Raw genomic sequence first — 15,849 nt, 5'->3', positions numbered from 1 at the left:
ATGCCAGGCCCTGGTGGAGGAGAGATTACCTCGTAATCCGTCACATCAGTTAGATTTACTGAGTGCGGCACTGTGTTCTTCTATTTGTTTCTGTAGTTGCGCTAATTTTCGCTTAAGTTTACGATTTTGCTTCTGGGTTTTCCAGCGTGTGAGGATACTGTTTTGAGCTTCGAGTAGGTGCGCTAAGCGACTGTCTGCAACGGGAGTCTCGGGGGTGGCGTCTAATGTTTGCGTGAATGCCTGGACATCCTGTTACAGCTCTGTCATCCATGTGTGGAGGTTAAAGGGGGATTCTAATGATTTGGCCTCTCTGTGCTTCCGAAGATTATCCCAGCCGGTAATCCTGACACGGTAGTTTTTAGCGTTTTTGGCGAAATCAAGCTGTATAGTTATGATATAATGATCACTGCCCAGGGCCTCATCTGAGTTTGTCCACACCGGTGTGGGAAGGTTGCGACCAAAAGTAAGATCTGGGCTTGTGTCGGCAGTGACACTATTGCCGATTCTTGTAGGTGTGCTCAGATCATTATATATGGACAGGCCGTGCATCTGAAGGGTGTTGCGCAATTCCGCTCCTCTCTTGTTAGTGCGTGTGTACCCCCAGTCTACATGTGCGCAGTTGAAATCCCCTAATATAATGAGGGGGTCCTTTTTTGCAGCGTTGGAGGCGGCTTTAATTAGAGAGATTAAATCTGAGACCGGTTGCCTCGGAAGGCGGTAACAGTTGAGGATGAAGAGGGGTTGAGATCTGTGAGTGGAGGGGATTAATTCTAGGAATGTGTGAGCTACCGGCGAGGTTAGTACATGACAAGTGTATGCTACGAAATGTTGGAGATACGTGGTAACCCTGGGGTTTGGAGTGGTGTCGGAGGGTAACAGAGCGTATGCTGGCAGCGATAAATTTGTGCCAGCATCCTGAAGTGCTACTATATCAGGGGGTGTGGAGGAAGCAGAGAGGAGCTGCTGCAGGGGGTCTCGTTTGCGACAAAACCCCCTGCAGTTCCATTGTAGGATGCTTAATTGGAGATTATTGCCCGTCAATTGGGCCATGCTGGAGGGTGGGGGGGGGCGGAGGATGGGAGCAGCTATGGGGTTGCTAGCTGGGATATGTGAAGACATTCCAGCAATTATTTGTGGAATTGGTTGTAGAATAGCAGAGGTTACCTGACTGATAATAGTTTCTGTAAGCTTAGTGATGGCGGCTTCAATGTAATTTTGAGTCTGAGCCAGAATACTGGCTTCGAGCTGTTGGGCAAAGTTTTGTAATTTAGAATCCATGTCTGGAATGTCTTCTGGTCTGCGTTTCTTTTGTGGAGGGTGTGTGGAGGGTTGGGGTGTTGGTGAAGGAGTGGGTGGAGAAACGGTAGGAGGGATAGAATTAATGGCTGCCCTAAGATGCCTTACCTCTTCCCGCAGGAGAGCAATCTCTTCCTCCCGCTGTGAGGTTTGGGGTGTACTGGTGGGTTTGGTCCAGGCTCGCTGGTGATCTTGATGAGGCACTAGCGGTGGAAAGTCCTTTGGCGTGGGCACTGGTTGCTTGGGTTTCGGCGCGGTCTGTCTACGGGGTGGAGGGGTCCTGGCTTTGCACGAGCCGGTACCGGTAAGGTGGGAACCACCACAAAGAATGCAGCTTGGCGTGCATGGGGTCTCTTGAGGAGTGTGCTTCTCGCCACACCGCGGGCAGAGTCCACCAGCCTTCGGGAGAGGGCACACGTCGTACCTGTGTCCAGGCTTCCTGCAGTTTGTGCAGGCATCGGGGCTTCCCTTGTATTTGGTGCAGCGGTGCACCACACACATATATTTTATTGTGTGAAGCACGGGACCTGAGGCAAAAGTTATTAATATGGACGTTGTTTTACCCATGCGTCGGGCCGCTATAATGTTAGCGTCCGGGTTTCTGTACGGTAAGTCAGTTAGGATTTGTTCTGGTGTCTCGTTCCAGTAGGCCCGGGAAATGACGCCCTTGACTGCCGCTGGAGGGGCCGCGATGTACGCGGCTACCGGGTATTGTAGTCCATCTAAGGCAATTTGCTGAATTTTCACCAATGCCAGAGCTGTTGCCTCCGCCACCGTCGCCACTGTGAAGGTGTTGTTAGTTGGGTGGATTCTTATGTGCAACTCGCCAATCACTGAGCAGCTGAGCGTCGAGTGAAGTGCCTGCAGGATACTGGGAGCCGGGATCTTCTCCAAGGAGAGGCCGCCTCGCGGGCGAAAGACGACTCTGATGGTACCCGCCGGCAGTGCGGCGAGTTGCTTGCTTCTATGGACGACGGCGCGCGTCATGCGTAGGAGCTGTGGCGTCTCCTTGAACGCGCTTCGGGTGTTCCCAGATGCAGCGTCCGGTGGCGCGCCGGCGTTGCTGGCGCTTGGTTTAGGTTGAACGGTGGCCGATACCGGGTGTTTTTGGGGCGAATTCGAATCCGTGGTCCGATTACGGCATGCACGGTGCACAGTTTTCCACTCACCAGGGTGGCAGTCCAATGGGTTCAAGGTCTCTGCATACACGGGCTCCTCCATGGCTGTTGGGGAGTGAGGAACGCGGCGCGCCGGCGAGGGTCGCCTCGATGAGGCGAGGCTTAGCGCAGCGGCGTGGCTGCCAGAGACATTTTCAACAGGTAGCTCACCGAGGTCCTTGGGCACATCCAAAAGATGGTAGCGATTGGGGTCCGTGAACCTTCCAGGATCCGTTGAGGGCCTTGGTGGGTCCTAGAAAGGACTTAGCTGGGCACAGGAACCAGAAATTGGCGGAGCCGATAATAAACGCGTCCGCTCACTCGGGCCCCCTAGCGGCCAAAAACCTTTCTGTCGACAACTGCTGCTTACAACGATGAGACATTAAAGGCTTTCGCCTTAAAATCGTCTTCCGACCGAAAGGTACGGTCGACCTCAACGCAGTCGGCCCGGCCAAATTGGCGATGGCCATCTACAACGCCGCCAAGATCGACGGCCGCCTTGCAATCACCGCCGACCAAGTCCGCATCCACCCCACAAACAACACTGTCACCATCAGCACACCGGACAAAAACCGGGCGTTCCTGTATGCTAAAATGCAAAGTTTAACCATTGACTCCAACGCCATCCTGGTAGCCACGTACGCCCCAGCCGCCGATGACTCCGTGCGAGGAATCATCTACAGAGCCTACAGTCACGAGACCGACGCTGAGATCCTCGCTGAGCTCCAAGCTCGAAACCTCGATCTCCCCGTAGTCGCCGCACGCCGCATGGGCCGCACTCGACATTTCGTGGTGACTATCGCTAATGCCAAGCTACCCCGCTACGTGAGGTATCTCGGCTTCACTTTTGAGGTGTTCCCCTACAAAAACCGTCCGGAGGCATGCTTCAACTGCCGGAAGCTAGGCCACAGGGCGGATGCGTGCCCCCACCCACGACAACCAACCTGCCGACGCTGTGGCGCAGCACATGACCCTCCTCCAGCTGGCCAACCGCCCACGTGCCAAGCCTCATGTATCGTCTGCAAAGGTGCCCACCCTACAGGCAGCAGAAGCTTTAAATACCGGTTCACGTCCTCCACTCGGCCCAAGTCTTCCCCATCGGTCACTGACACCGATGCCGGCTCCAACTCGACAAACCCCGGACGCCAGTCCCGGTCCCGAGACCGCAACCGCGGCGACCACAACCTACTGCTGGACGGCTCCTTCCCCCTGCTCGGCAGCGACAGCCCTTCCAGCCGCACTCGCAGCCGTTCCACATCCGCCTCACGCAGCTCTCAGGCCAGCTCTCAAGCCCGGCCGGAGATCAAAGCAGCCAAACAAGTTGGATGGAAGACTCCTGCACAAGTCACCGCTTCTCCACCAGATTGTAGAAGAACTGCAGATTGGGCTAGTTGGTGTAGATTCATAGTGATGTTGAACCATCACTATGAATCCACCAGATTCACAGGTAAGGGAGCTGGCAGACATGGTCAAGGAACTACAGCTACAATTGGCAAAAGCAAATGCCAAAATTCATAGCATAGAATCAGCACAGGCAAACCCCAAATTGCAACCGCAGCAGGTGGCTCACGCTCCCACATCCGACCCCGTAGGTGATCCACGCATGGACACTGAGCAGTCTAAACGCACGAAGCGTAAAGCACCTCCCCCCTCCTCACAAGCAGACATAGATGCCAAATTCGAGGCAGCTGATGCGCGAATGGCCCAATTCGAGGGCGCCCTCCTTCGACTCGCCCCCACCATTGACCGCCTAGTAGAAAGCTGCGCCACAATGGCAGCCAACATCCAAACCCTTCATGCCAGGCTCGATACCCTCACGAATCCCCCGATATCCGCAACCCCCTTGAAGTCGACAACCCCTCCTAACTACCCAGCACCCATTATTGTCGCCACATCGGAGAGTGCAACCGCGCGCTCACGTGCAGGCGGTATTCTTAAATCACCCGTCGCGCTATCACAGCGCCCCGAACCATACGGGAAACGCGATGGCTAGCTCCCCCTTCACAGTTTGGCAATGGAACTGCAGGGGCTTCAAGGCGAAGCGGCGAGCCTTGGAGTACACCCTGCAGGCCCAGCCGCACACCCCCCACATCATCGCGCTTCAGGAAACCTACATGGACACGAAACTAACCAGCTACGCCGCATATAACCAACAAGCGACACCAGACCAACGGCCCAACACCGCCATCCTGGTCCACCGAAATTTAGCAGCTAATCATATAGACCTTAGTTACCCCGAGGTTCCGCACACTTTCGTACAGGTCCTACCGAATAGCCGCTCACAAGCCCCGCTCCACATCCTCAACGTCTACAGCCCCCCTAGCGACAAAAGCACACGAGTGGCAACCCTCGTTCGTAAGGCCTGCGCGACTGCACAAACAGGGATGCTGCTCATCTTAGGTGACTTCAACGCATACCGAGTGGGGCTACCCCGCAAATCATGCGGTCGTAAGGTAGCCAAAGTGTGGGAGACAGCCCAAACACTGGGCCTGACATTACTCCTAGACCCCGAGAGGCCTACTCGCATTGGAAACAGTGTCACACAGGACAGCTGCCCCGATCTCACTTTCGCCCGCAACATCCCAGACGCACGCTGGGAAAACCTCGGCATGAACATAGGTAGCGACCACTATGTTCTCAGCACAACCTTCACGGCTACACACAGCAAAGCCCCCAACCGAACAATCAGGCACACTAACTGGGACGCCTTCCCATACCCCACGAAACACATAACGTCTTACAAACGTCTCGGAACAGCTCCAAATGACTACAAACGTCTTGCGCTGCGTTCAAACGTCTCATAGATGTCGACAAGAAGAAGTTTCCTCTGCGACGTCTCTTAAACATCTGCAGTCAGATGTTTGCTTTGAAACTTCTGTGAAACATCTGCAGTCAGATGTTTTCTAGACTTGTTTCCAGCACGTGGAACTTGAGACCACGTCAAGGAGACGCGCCTATAGCAATCAGCAGAGAGTTGCCGCCGTGGATTAAACATGTTGTAAATCACGGCACATAAATTAGATGGCTCTCCTGCTTGACGTTTCGAAGAGCAGGCGCGCCGGTGCAAAGACCGCTCTTTGTATTCGAACACTGAAAGCGCGTTTTCTCCTACGGAGCCCGAATCACGTTCCACGTACATCGAGTGCAGCTAACCCGCCACTCGTAAGGCTGGATATAGGTAACATATAATGGCCCTGAAAGCCGACGGTAGTTACGCGAGCGAAAAAATTTGCTTCATGTTGCGAACGCCTCTGTTAGGGCTCGGCTAGCTGGCGGCAGCACGCGGATTGACAGGCGCAGGGTACGCTGCCTTCGCCGCCTTCCCGCCACCTTCGCCGAGCTCGCTCGCGCGCTTATCACCCGCGCGCTATCGTGTCGGCAGATATTGGAGGCAATCAGGGTTGCCAGATGGCTCCGACCTCAGGTCGCCAAATTGGCCTCCGTAGTAGCCCAAACGTAGCCAAAAGCGAAATTTTTGCATAGCCCAAAAGTAGCCAAAAATATTTGTTTTTGTGACGACATTTCTTAAGCATATTGAATTCATTTTCGGCAGGAATATTTACATATTAGATTTCTTTCCCGCACATGATGTCTGAGGAGGTGCGCACGGCGTGTTCTTTCCGTTGTTACGTTTCGCACTCGTCATGCGCGCTAACCAGTGCGGCTAACCAGGTGCGCTAACCAGGTCCTAAAGATGGGGCCGCAGTTCCACTTCGCAGGCGCGGCAGTAGGCCATATCACCTGAGGCTGATGACGACAGCCAGTCTGCACGCGGAAAAGAACGGCGGCGCTATATAACGCAATCGCAGCTCTAGTTTAGGAATATTTCACCTTTTAAATGTTCGCGCGCAGATTAGACACATAGACAGTGAAAATACCTTACTGTATACTTACGCAGCCTCATATATAAATTTTATGCTTCAAGAGAACGGTTCTCACTGAGAGCGTCACCTCAAAGCATCTAGCATGCGCCTTCTTGAAGCTACATTCTACGATATGCATGAGCCCAGAATAAATGATAATTGTAGAGGGCTAGCATGCGCCATGTGAGTTTATTCCCCCCTTCCCCCCTCCTTTCTTCGCGGCTAAGGAAGGGGGGCTTCGTCGTTGAGCGGGCCCCAGGGAGATATGGGGATGCGCGCGGTCTCATTAGGAGCGCCCATCTTTCTGTCGCCTTTGGTGTCGCCGCTGCAGAACCCGGAGAGCCCCCGGCGGCGGGGCTGCGAGGAGAGCAGCAAGGCGGGCTCACCCAAGCCTCCCATTGTCCCCTTTTGGGGAAGGACGCGTGTTCCTCGCCTTTGTGCCAGTGCACAAAGAACCAAGAGCATAAAAAGGTCAAGCCGCCGTTTCATCTTACGCCGACAGCTCAGCGCGGCTCCACAAATACCACTTGCGGCCCAATTAAGTTTCGGACGCTTCGTTCGGAGGTTCGACCGCTTTTCTTTTGAGAAGAGAACACTGCCGAACGAAGCGGGGTCCGGTGCGTCCGGATGAATGGGAGCTGTGGGCGGCGGTGCAGCTGGCTGGCGTCCGGGATAGCCCCGAGGCTCGACGACAACGCGGACTCAAGAAACGGGCCGCGCGCAGAAGACGCCGCCGCACAAAACGAGCACTGCCACCTGCTTAATTGGGGACAGTGGCGGCCGCTTGACTGATGTCGCCGCCCCGACCCCGGAGGACAACTGGCGGCTTCGGCAGTCCATTGTGATCCGACTCTTATCGGAAAGTGGATCTGCGCTCCCTGGCGATGTTTGCGACAGTCGCAGCTGGGTTGGGGCCGACAATTGCCCTAGTGCCGGGAAGCGTCAAGGTCACGGGTACTGGGGAGACAGACGTGGGAGTGTCTTGCTATGTTGTTTTGTGTGTTTTGCTTCTTCCTCCTTAGGGGAGAGAGTTGGTCTGATATAGTGGGAGTGTTTTGCTATGTGGTTTGTAAGTATTTTGCTGTTCTTTCCATAGGGGAGAGAGTTTGTTTAATACGGTGGAAGTGTGGGGCGGGGCGCGTAACCCAGGCAGCCAATCCGTATGTGTGTGAATTCTCGGAATGTACTATGTCTTAAGTGAAAAAGATGCCCTTTTTACAATATGTACATTTGGGAGAGAGTTATGTGCCTTAAGGAAGTTGGAGGGCGGGCCACACGGCTAATAACCAATCGTGTTAAGAGTTTGACACGATTGGATGCTGATGAATGTGGGTCGAGCCCATGTGGCTTTAAAACTGGGTCCCGGAGCCCGGAAAAGAGGTTCTGGGCTACGGAGATAGATGCAACGCATCTTCGGCTATGCCGAGTAGGGGCCTCCCCTAATTGTTAGCCAGTTCCATGTTGTTGTTGTGCTCACTGCTCAACTTGTATATATATGTAAACTATTGTATATAAAGCTTCAAGTTATATCCCCTGCAAGTTCTCTGTTGTTTGCAAGTATCATCTCCTATAGACCTTCAGCCTTCAAGTCATTATAACAAGCCGTCTCCGACGGGGCACCCCTGGTGCGAAGGAAGAAAGAAGAGAAAAAGAACCTATTCGCTTTTGCTATCAGAAGGAAGCAAGAGCGAAACTTTACTATAATCTATGTCAATTTTATCTTTAGTCTAACAGCACGTTCACAATAATGAGAAAAACATATTACCCTTGAATTACGGCTCCATTTTTCATTTCTTTTTGTAGTTATGGATGTACATCACCCACTTGCCCATTCTGATTAAAGTTCTCGTAGCGACAGATCTAATGCCATGTCATGCCACTAACTTCCGCCGCCTTCGTTAGTTACAGTGGGTTCCGCGCCGCGCCGAAGGATGGCTCCATGGCTCCGCATCAGTGCATGCAGATTATGCAACGGACACGGCGCTCTCGCGTCGCTCGCAGTGAATCTCGAGGGCTGCACGTGTGCCGCTTGAGGCTGCAGGAAAAGCGTAGGCTCTTGCGTGTGGCGCGCTTGGTGTGTCCACCACGAGAATAGGAATAAACAGAAAAAGACTTTATTAATGCGCACGCATTACTTGCCTCATGGGTATCTTGAGCAGAATGTGTCCGCAGAACCAGAATAAACTAAACAAGAAAAGGAAATGCCTGGCGATGGGTATCCAACCAGCCACCTACCGCAGCCGAAGCGGACGCCCAAACCACTAGGCCACGTCTACGGTTAACGGTTAGCATGTGAGGATCACGAAACCAGGCAACAGAAGTGAAACAGTAGCATTTAATGCTTACACATTCGCACCTTGTAGGGAGACTTAAGTTCTCTTAGTGTTTTCCCTCTATTCTGGTACCATGGTCACCCGCGGTACACCGTCAATGGGAGAACGCTCACAGGTGCAGACGGCAGCAGTCTATGTTCGGTGGCGCGCGTGCGCGGGTGGCGTTAGCAGCATTAGTTCGCGGATGGAGTGCGATCTATAGGCCGTGAAGTGTTTCCAGGGGCAACTTTCACGTAGTGTCCACTCTTTATAAAAGAAATCGAAAGGCCATCATCCTTGACCGCCTGGAACACATAAGTTTTCTCGAACACAGCGTTTACAAATTGTCATTTTGTAGCAGACGCGCTCAATTTCTTTAACCTGCTATAGACTGCATTTTGATTCCAGCATGCCTTTTATTTCTGTCACTATATAATTGTAAAAGAGCACACTGTAACTACTTTAACTTTTTTTTTCACACATGAAAAAGATGTAGCCAAAAAGTAGCCACATAGCCAAAACGAAATTTCTGACGCCAACTCGAACAAAAATCGCCCAATTTGGCTATTAATAGCCCAATCTGGCAACCCTGGAGGCAATAATCTTTCTTGAGTCACGCCGCAGCTTGCTGCTTGGTGTCGCTCCGCACGGTGGCGATGCAGGCTAGTTTGCCAAAGTGGTTTTAACCGTTTCAAGCAGAAATAAATCTTAGTGCAAGCTGCAAGTGCTTAGTTTTACATGAAAGTATTAGATTCAATTTGTTTTTTGGTTCTTTGATGATTTGTTTATTTTTACGTTTAGAAATTTAGTACTTCATTTCGCAATTTAGCGTTGCAGAGGCTAGCGATAGCTACGCGCGCGAAGTGGATGCTGCGTACGTTGTACATTTCGCTGCGCACTTTTTTCCGCGCTGGTTGGCACTTCACGCCGCTGCAGTTCGCAGTTTCCCCTTTTTCTGCGGTATCGTTTACTACCAGTGTTGCACTGAGATGTGAGCCTCGTTTTCCGCAAAAGTAAGTAACCTTCCATTTCTTTTCCGTGGTGAAAGTGTCGGCCTTGCTTTAGCTAAGCCTCTAACGCGCCTGATTGAATGGTCGGCTAGTGTGTCACTCCTTTGGTTTACAAATCACAAAACAGTATCAGCCAGTGCTTTACATGCCAAAGTGCTATTTGAGCTTTTGTTAAGTGGATACAGCTAGGCTGCTCTCGCATGCGAGTTGCTTTCTTTACCAAGGCGGTGACAAGGTGAACGTGACAAAGCTCCAAACCAACCAGCTTTGTTTAAGCGTACGTTGATAAGGCGCGAATTTTTTCCTAGACATTGATTAAAGTCTGTGCTCTATTGCATTCTGGCAGGGTTTTATTCTTGCCAAGGACTCTCATCTGGCCACCTGTGTGCTCTAATTCTTGCTGTGATTGCCGTGAGTGAAACTCGCGTTAAAAAGGCTTTGGTTATCTTCACTAAGGTATTTGTTTGGGCTAGTCAGTACATTGTTAAAACTGGAGGCACAGCGCACGAAGGACCTGTCCTGTCCTTCGTGCGCTGTGCCTTCAGTTTTTGGTTATCTTAACTACGTCAAGCTTTTATTTCATTACGATTGAGAGCCCCGGCACAAAGGTAGTTTACTCAGTGGTGCTGCTCTGTATGTGTGCAGGCTGTTTGACAGTGCAGTGAAGTACTACGGCTCTTTGCAGGCATGGCAGCTTTTATTTTTTGGAAAACCAATGCGTCGTGCACAGCTGGCGTTGTCCCTGCTTCACTGTGTGCATTTCGTTTTGGGTACAGGCTGTTCAACAGTGGTTTTCAGAGGACCTCCTTGCCTGCTCAAATTCTCAATTTTTGGTAAGCACGCTTTGCAGGTGACACCTTTTCTTTCACTTCATGATTTCTTGTATAGGTCTAGGCTGTTTGCTAATGTTCATTCCACAAGCCCCATTATTTGTTTGTCCTTTAGAACCCCAACTGTTGGCCGGAGGAGCAAGGACCTGGTCTAGTTTCACGCAAATTAATCGCAGTACCTTGTACTTGGTTGTTCAGAAAACTTGGCCTGGAGATTGTTTCAGTTCTGAGGTGGGAATTTGGACAAATGCTTCTTGTGCAGTGGTGTAAGTAATCTCTTGCCCGCTGTTTGAGCTTCATCGTACAGATTAGAAAGGGCTTGTTTGGAAATGCAGTGATAGGAACCTTATACATACACACTTTTATTTGTCTTATCTTTCAGATGTGCCCCTGTGTGGCTGTCAAGGAAAGGTCAAAGATTTAACCCATCTCTGGTGTATACTGAAGTGATGCAGGTATTACCAGGACAGCGGCATCTCTGCTATGTTTTCGTGCGACGGTGGAAGATGTCAACCATCAACCACTTTTGATTCAGCCACATCTTGCAGGTAAGAGAAAGCCTGATTGCAAGATGCAGCTTAGGAGGTTCTGTGAGTACAGTGTGCATCACAGTAAGTCAGTGCACTTGCTATTGACTGCTTGGCTTTCAGTGTCCATGCACGCTGTTTGAATTTTGCTTCTGTTAAAGGCCTCCACAGTGATTGAATTCTTGAGTTTATGGTGAGCCGTAGCATTCTGCTGAAATGCCGCTTGCAATGACATCATATGCATATATGTTTTTGGTTAGCTTATTTTATTGCCTGTGCTGTCACTCCTTGCTATTTCCTGGTCTTATTTGCTTCCGACTCCTCATTGGCCATTCTACATGCACCTGACTGACTGTGCTTTTGGTTACTCTAATATTTTTCACTTCTGCAGGCTGCTGAACAGAGCTGGATTTGACTTCCCCTTGTTACCGTCTAGTTGGCATCCTCCTTGCAAGAAAAGCGATGTTTGGAACACCTAGCGAGCTCTTCATTGCCATCCACATCACAGCAACTTGCTCATCAACGCATCCGTTGTGAAAAAGGCCCGGGGCCGAATTAATTTTTTATTTAACAATTGGTTGCTGCTCGACACTTCCCCGCCATCCAAGTGCTTACCGTTGTAACGTCAGCCAACCCAGTGAAGCTACCTCCTCCGTGGCTTCTAACATTAATTTCCTGATCCTTTTCTTTTTTTGTGTGTGGGTGTGTGCACTGGATTCAATAAAGAGTAACGCAGTGACTGAAAAGTGTGCTAGCACATGCATTTATGGCTCATTACTACAGCCATACATCCCTTGTAATGTGGGCTTATTGTTCGGGTCATTGCAAATCAGCTTTGAGTTCATTTTTGAGTGTATACCAGAAAAATGAACTATAACATTTTTAAAGCTTTAGAGGGTTTAAAGGCAGCACTAAAATCAGTCTTGAAATGCGTAAGATATTACAGGCACCCATTTCGGAAAAAAAAGGAACGTCTAAAAAAATTATAGAAAAGTTCTACCTCAGAAGTTTTCTCGCCGTATACAAGCGTAGCGTTAGCAGAGCTAATAGAGGGCTAGTAAACGTCTAAGAATAAAACACTGCTTAGATGAAACTTCTTCTAGATGTCAAGCTTTTTTTCCGATACAGACGAACCAAGTGCTTAAATGATCTACGGGAGGCGAGACGTACGCAGAAAAAAATCAAACGAAGATTGGATCAGCTGGCGAACCAGCGCTGGAGGTCTTTTTGTCAGCACTTGGATCCCCGCAAGCCCATGTCCCTCGTATGGCGTACTGTGCGGGGCCTCCGTACGCTTCGGCAGCAAAGACAACCATTCTATGCGTTGGCTGTCTATCAAGATCGACAGCAGTCTGAGGTAGCAACGGACTACTGCAGGAAAATTGCTGGTGTACCAACTGCTTCGAGTTCCCGGCGTGTTCCTCCTGCCTCACGGGTCTCAGCCATGGATGTCCTTTTTTCTCGCGAGGAACTCGACGCTGCTCTTGCAGGATGTCGGCGTTCGTCTTCACCAGGGCCAGATGGAATCACATATGCTGCGCTGTCCCACCATGGCCACGACGCGCGAGAAGAGCTCCTCAAACGTTACAACGACTCTTGGCTCGACGGTGCTGTTCCTCAAGAATGGAAATCGAGTCGATTGATACCCCTACTAAAACCAGGGAAATCTCCACTCGAGCTCTCATCGTATAGGCCAATAGCTTTGGCCAGTTGCGTAGGAAAGGTCATGGAGAAAATGATTTTGTCGCGCCTTGAGTGGTACCTCGAACACTACAAAATATACCCCGACGCTGTGGCCGGCTTCAGGCGGGGTCGCTCTTCTATTGACAACGTCGTTGTCCTCGTATCCACGGTTCAACAACAGAAGCACTTGAAACGTTTGTCAGTGGCACTCTTTCTGGATGTAAAAGGTGCCTACGACAACGTGACCCATGAGGCCATCCTTGATGCGCTGGAAACTGTGGGCATCGGTGGTCGGATGTTTGCGTGGATAGAGAGCTATCTGTCCAAAAGATCATTTTTTATCCAATGTGATGATGGCCCGACGCCTGCGCATTACACCTACCGTGGCGTGCCCCAGGGCGGTGTCCTTAGCCCTACATTGTTTAATCTGACTCTCATCGCCCTCCCTAAGAACCTCCCCAACACCGTCCAGGTGTGTATGTACGCCGATGATATCTGCATTTGGGCCTCCTCTGTGACGCGTCCCCAGGTGCGGGCAAGACTTCAGCGGGCAGCATCGATCACTTCTTCCTATCTCCAGAAGAAAGGTCTCAGCGTTTCACCGGAAAAGTGCGCGCTAGTGGCATTTACACGTAAATGTATGACTCCATATCCGGTACGCATCGACGGTCAAGTCATTTCTTACAGCAAATCTCATCGTTTCCTAGGGATCCTGATCGACCGCAATTTATCATGGAGCCCGCATTGCACTCTACTGAAAAAAAAGCTAACATCTATCGCTCATTTACTTCGATTTCTGGGAGGAAAATCATGGGGCTCGTCGGTCCAGTCAATGCTGGAGTTGTACAGAGCTCTATTTGTGGGATGCTTGCGGTACAGTACACCTGTGCTCTCAAACACGTGCAAAACTAACATGCGTGCCCTCCAGTCAGTGCAGGGTCAGGCCCTTCGCACATGCCTAGGTCTCCCTCGGAGCGCATCAACACTGGGTAGCATTGCACTCGCCAAAGACCACCCGATCTCTACTTATATTGTCCTAGACTGCTTGCGAATGCACATACGTCATATCTCAAGGACTCCAGAGCATCACCTTGCGCCTTTGCCACTGCAGAGACCACATTCTGCATTTGCGAAGGTGATAACGACGCAACAGTCGTCGATCCCACACCCCGGCAGCACTACCTCCCTCTCCTCTGTGGTGTACGCGGCTCCCATGTGTGCGCCTTGCTATTCCGGGGATAGCGAAGAAGTCAAATTTATCGACGCCAGCCATTAAGCAACTGACACTGTCCATGCTACACTTCGAATATTGGGACCGTACTCACGTCTATACGGATGGATCAGTAACCTCTACTAGTTCTGCTTGCGCTGTGGTCGTTCCTGCTCGACAGACTCAAATTCAACAACAAATTTCGCATCGGACTACCTCTACTGGAGCAGAGTTGGCCGCACTGCTTGCGGCGGTACAGTATATCTCACAACAATCACCTCAAAAATGGGCTGTTTTCTGTGATTCAAAAGCTGCCCTACAATGTCTTCAATCTGCCTTGAGGCATAGCGACCATGAGCAACTTATAGCGGAGATACGATATCTGCATCACCAGGCAATCGAACAAGACCATGAAATCATCTTCCAGTGGGTACCAGGCCATAGCGGCATTGTTGGTAACGCCTTAGCTGACGATGCTGCTCGATCGGCTCACGAGACAACCAACACTGTCCGCATACCACTGACAAGAGCTGACGCAGCAAGGCACCTTCAACTGCTCGCCCGAAACCTGACTGTAACGTCGTGGTCTGCCCCTGGAGGTTGGACACCCCGCTCGCATCACTTCAACCTCTTGCTCCAACATCATATTCCATTCGGCCTCCCCCGCAGTGATACTACGCTGTTGTGCCGCCTGTGGCTGGGAGTGGCGTTCACAAACCCCTATTCCCATCTCATCTCAATGGCTGACTCTCCTGCGTGTGGCCAGTGTGGTTGTGACGAGACGATCAGCCACCTCCTCTGTGACTGCCCTCGTTTTGAGCGAGAGCGCGGTTGCCTAGTTTCTTCTCTGCTCCGCTTGGACTCGCGTCCTTTAACAGAGTCTAACGTTCTGGGGCCTTGGACACAACCTTCCAGACAACAGAAAGCGGTGAAAGCTCTCCTGAATTTCCTAAGGGACTCGGGGTTGCATTCCCGCCTATAATCTAAGTTTTTTTCTGTGCGCGCCCTCTGTCCCTGTGACATAGTGGTCGATGGACACTTGACAGACTCATTTCTTTGCCGCTCTTTTTCCTTTTTTCCCCTTTGTTCCCCTCCCCAAGTGTAGGGTAGCCAACTGGGCATCGCCTGGTTAACCTCCCTGCCTTTCCGTCCTTTTCTCTCTCTCTCTCTCTATTAGCGCTTTTTGTGTTTCGTGGGACGTGCGCGCCAAACGCACTTCGGCCCCCATAGACGACCTGGACACATGGACAAACTCACTGCTCGAAGACACCGCCAATGCCACCTCCACGACTACCCAGGACGAGGATGGCCCCTCTCCCGACGCCAAACTCATACACATGTGGGAGGCCCAGCGCAGTCTTAGCGCTCGCTGGCTCCGCGAAAAACACAATCGACCCCTCAAGCTCCGTCTCGTTCGCCTCGAGCGAGAGATCGAAGCTTACTCCATCAAACTGAGTCAGGAGCAATGGCATCAAACCTGTGACCGTCTTAACGGCCAGTTAGGATGCAAAAACTCGTGGGTCTTGCTCAGACATCTACTGGACCCAACTCACACCAAATCCACATCTCACAAGAACCTCACCCGTGTCATACACGCTTTTCAGGGAACAAATGAGGAACTCCTCGCTACCCTGAAAGACAAGTACATCAATACTTCCACTGAAATTCCCATCCCTTCAGGATACACGGGTGCTCAGAACACCAACATGGACGCCGACATCACGGCAGGAGAAGTCCGCGCCGCCCTAAACCAGATTAAAACCACCGCGGCCGCTGGCGACGACCACATAACCAACAAGATGCTTCGTAACCTCGAAGATCAGTCCGTCGAAGCACTGACGGACCTCTTCAATCAACACTGGCATGAGGGTCGCCTTTTAGACACTTGGAAGCATGCCAAAGTGATTTTCATACCTAAGCCAGGCAAACGACTCGAGCTGGGCAACCTTCGGCCCATCTCG

At 51.3% G+C, this 15,849-nt stretch overlaps 1 protein-coding gene across 11 annotated transcripts; it reads left to right on the top strand.

The window, feature by feature from the left end:
* The first annotated feature begins 1,697 nt into the window (after positions 1-1,697).
* LOC149334589 (uncharacterized) lies at positions 1,698-12,059 on the top strand. Of its 11 annotated transcripts, none has more exons than XM_089555216.1 (6): positions 1,698-9,641; positions 10,284-10,323; positions 10,415-10,471; positions 10,584-10,699; positions 10,851-11,016; positions 11,387-12,059. In XM_089555216.1, exons 1-5 carry the CDS (start codon positions 9,496-9,498, stop codon positions 10,996-10,998), a joined length of 507 nt encoding a protein of 168 aa, XP_089411342.1. In that variant the 5' UTR covers positions 1,698-9,495; the 3' UTR covers positions 10,999-11,016; positions 11,387-12,059. The 11 variants fall into 11 exon arrangements, with proteins under 11 accessions (XP_089411342.1, XP_089411338.1, XP_089411334.1 ...); XM_089555212.1 differs by having other exon boundaries at positions 10,584-10,734; XM_089555208.1 differs by lacking the exon at positions 10,284-10,323 and having other exon boundaries at positions 10,584-10,734.
* Positions 12,060-15,849: the final 3,790 nt, after the last annotated feature.

This window comes from Amblyomma mixtum, chromosome 8 (assembly GCF_055824585.1).
Source record: "Amblyomma mixtum isolate Tamu chromosome 8, ASM5582458v1, whole genome shotgun sequence".
NCBI lineage: Eukaryota > Metazoa > Arthropoda > Arachnida > Ixodida > Ixodidae > Amblyomma > Amblyomma mixtum.
The sequence above is the reverse complement of the archived record's forward strand: the minus strand, read 5'-3'. Positions and strand labels throughout refer to the sequence as shown.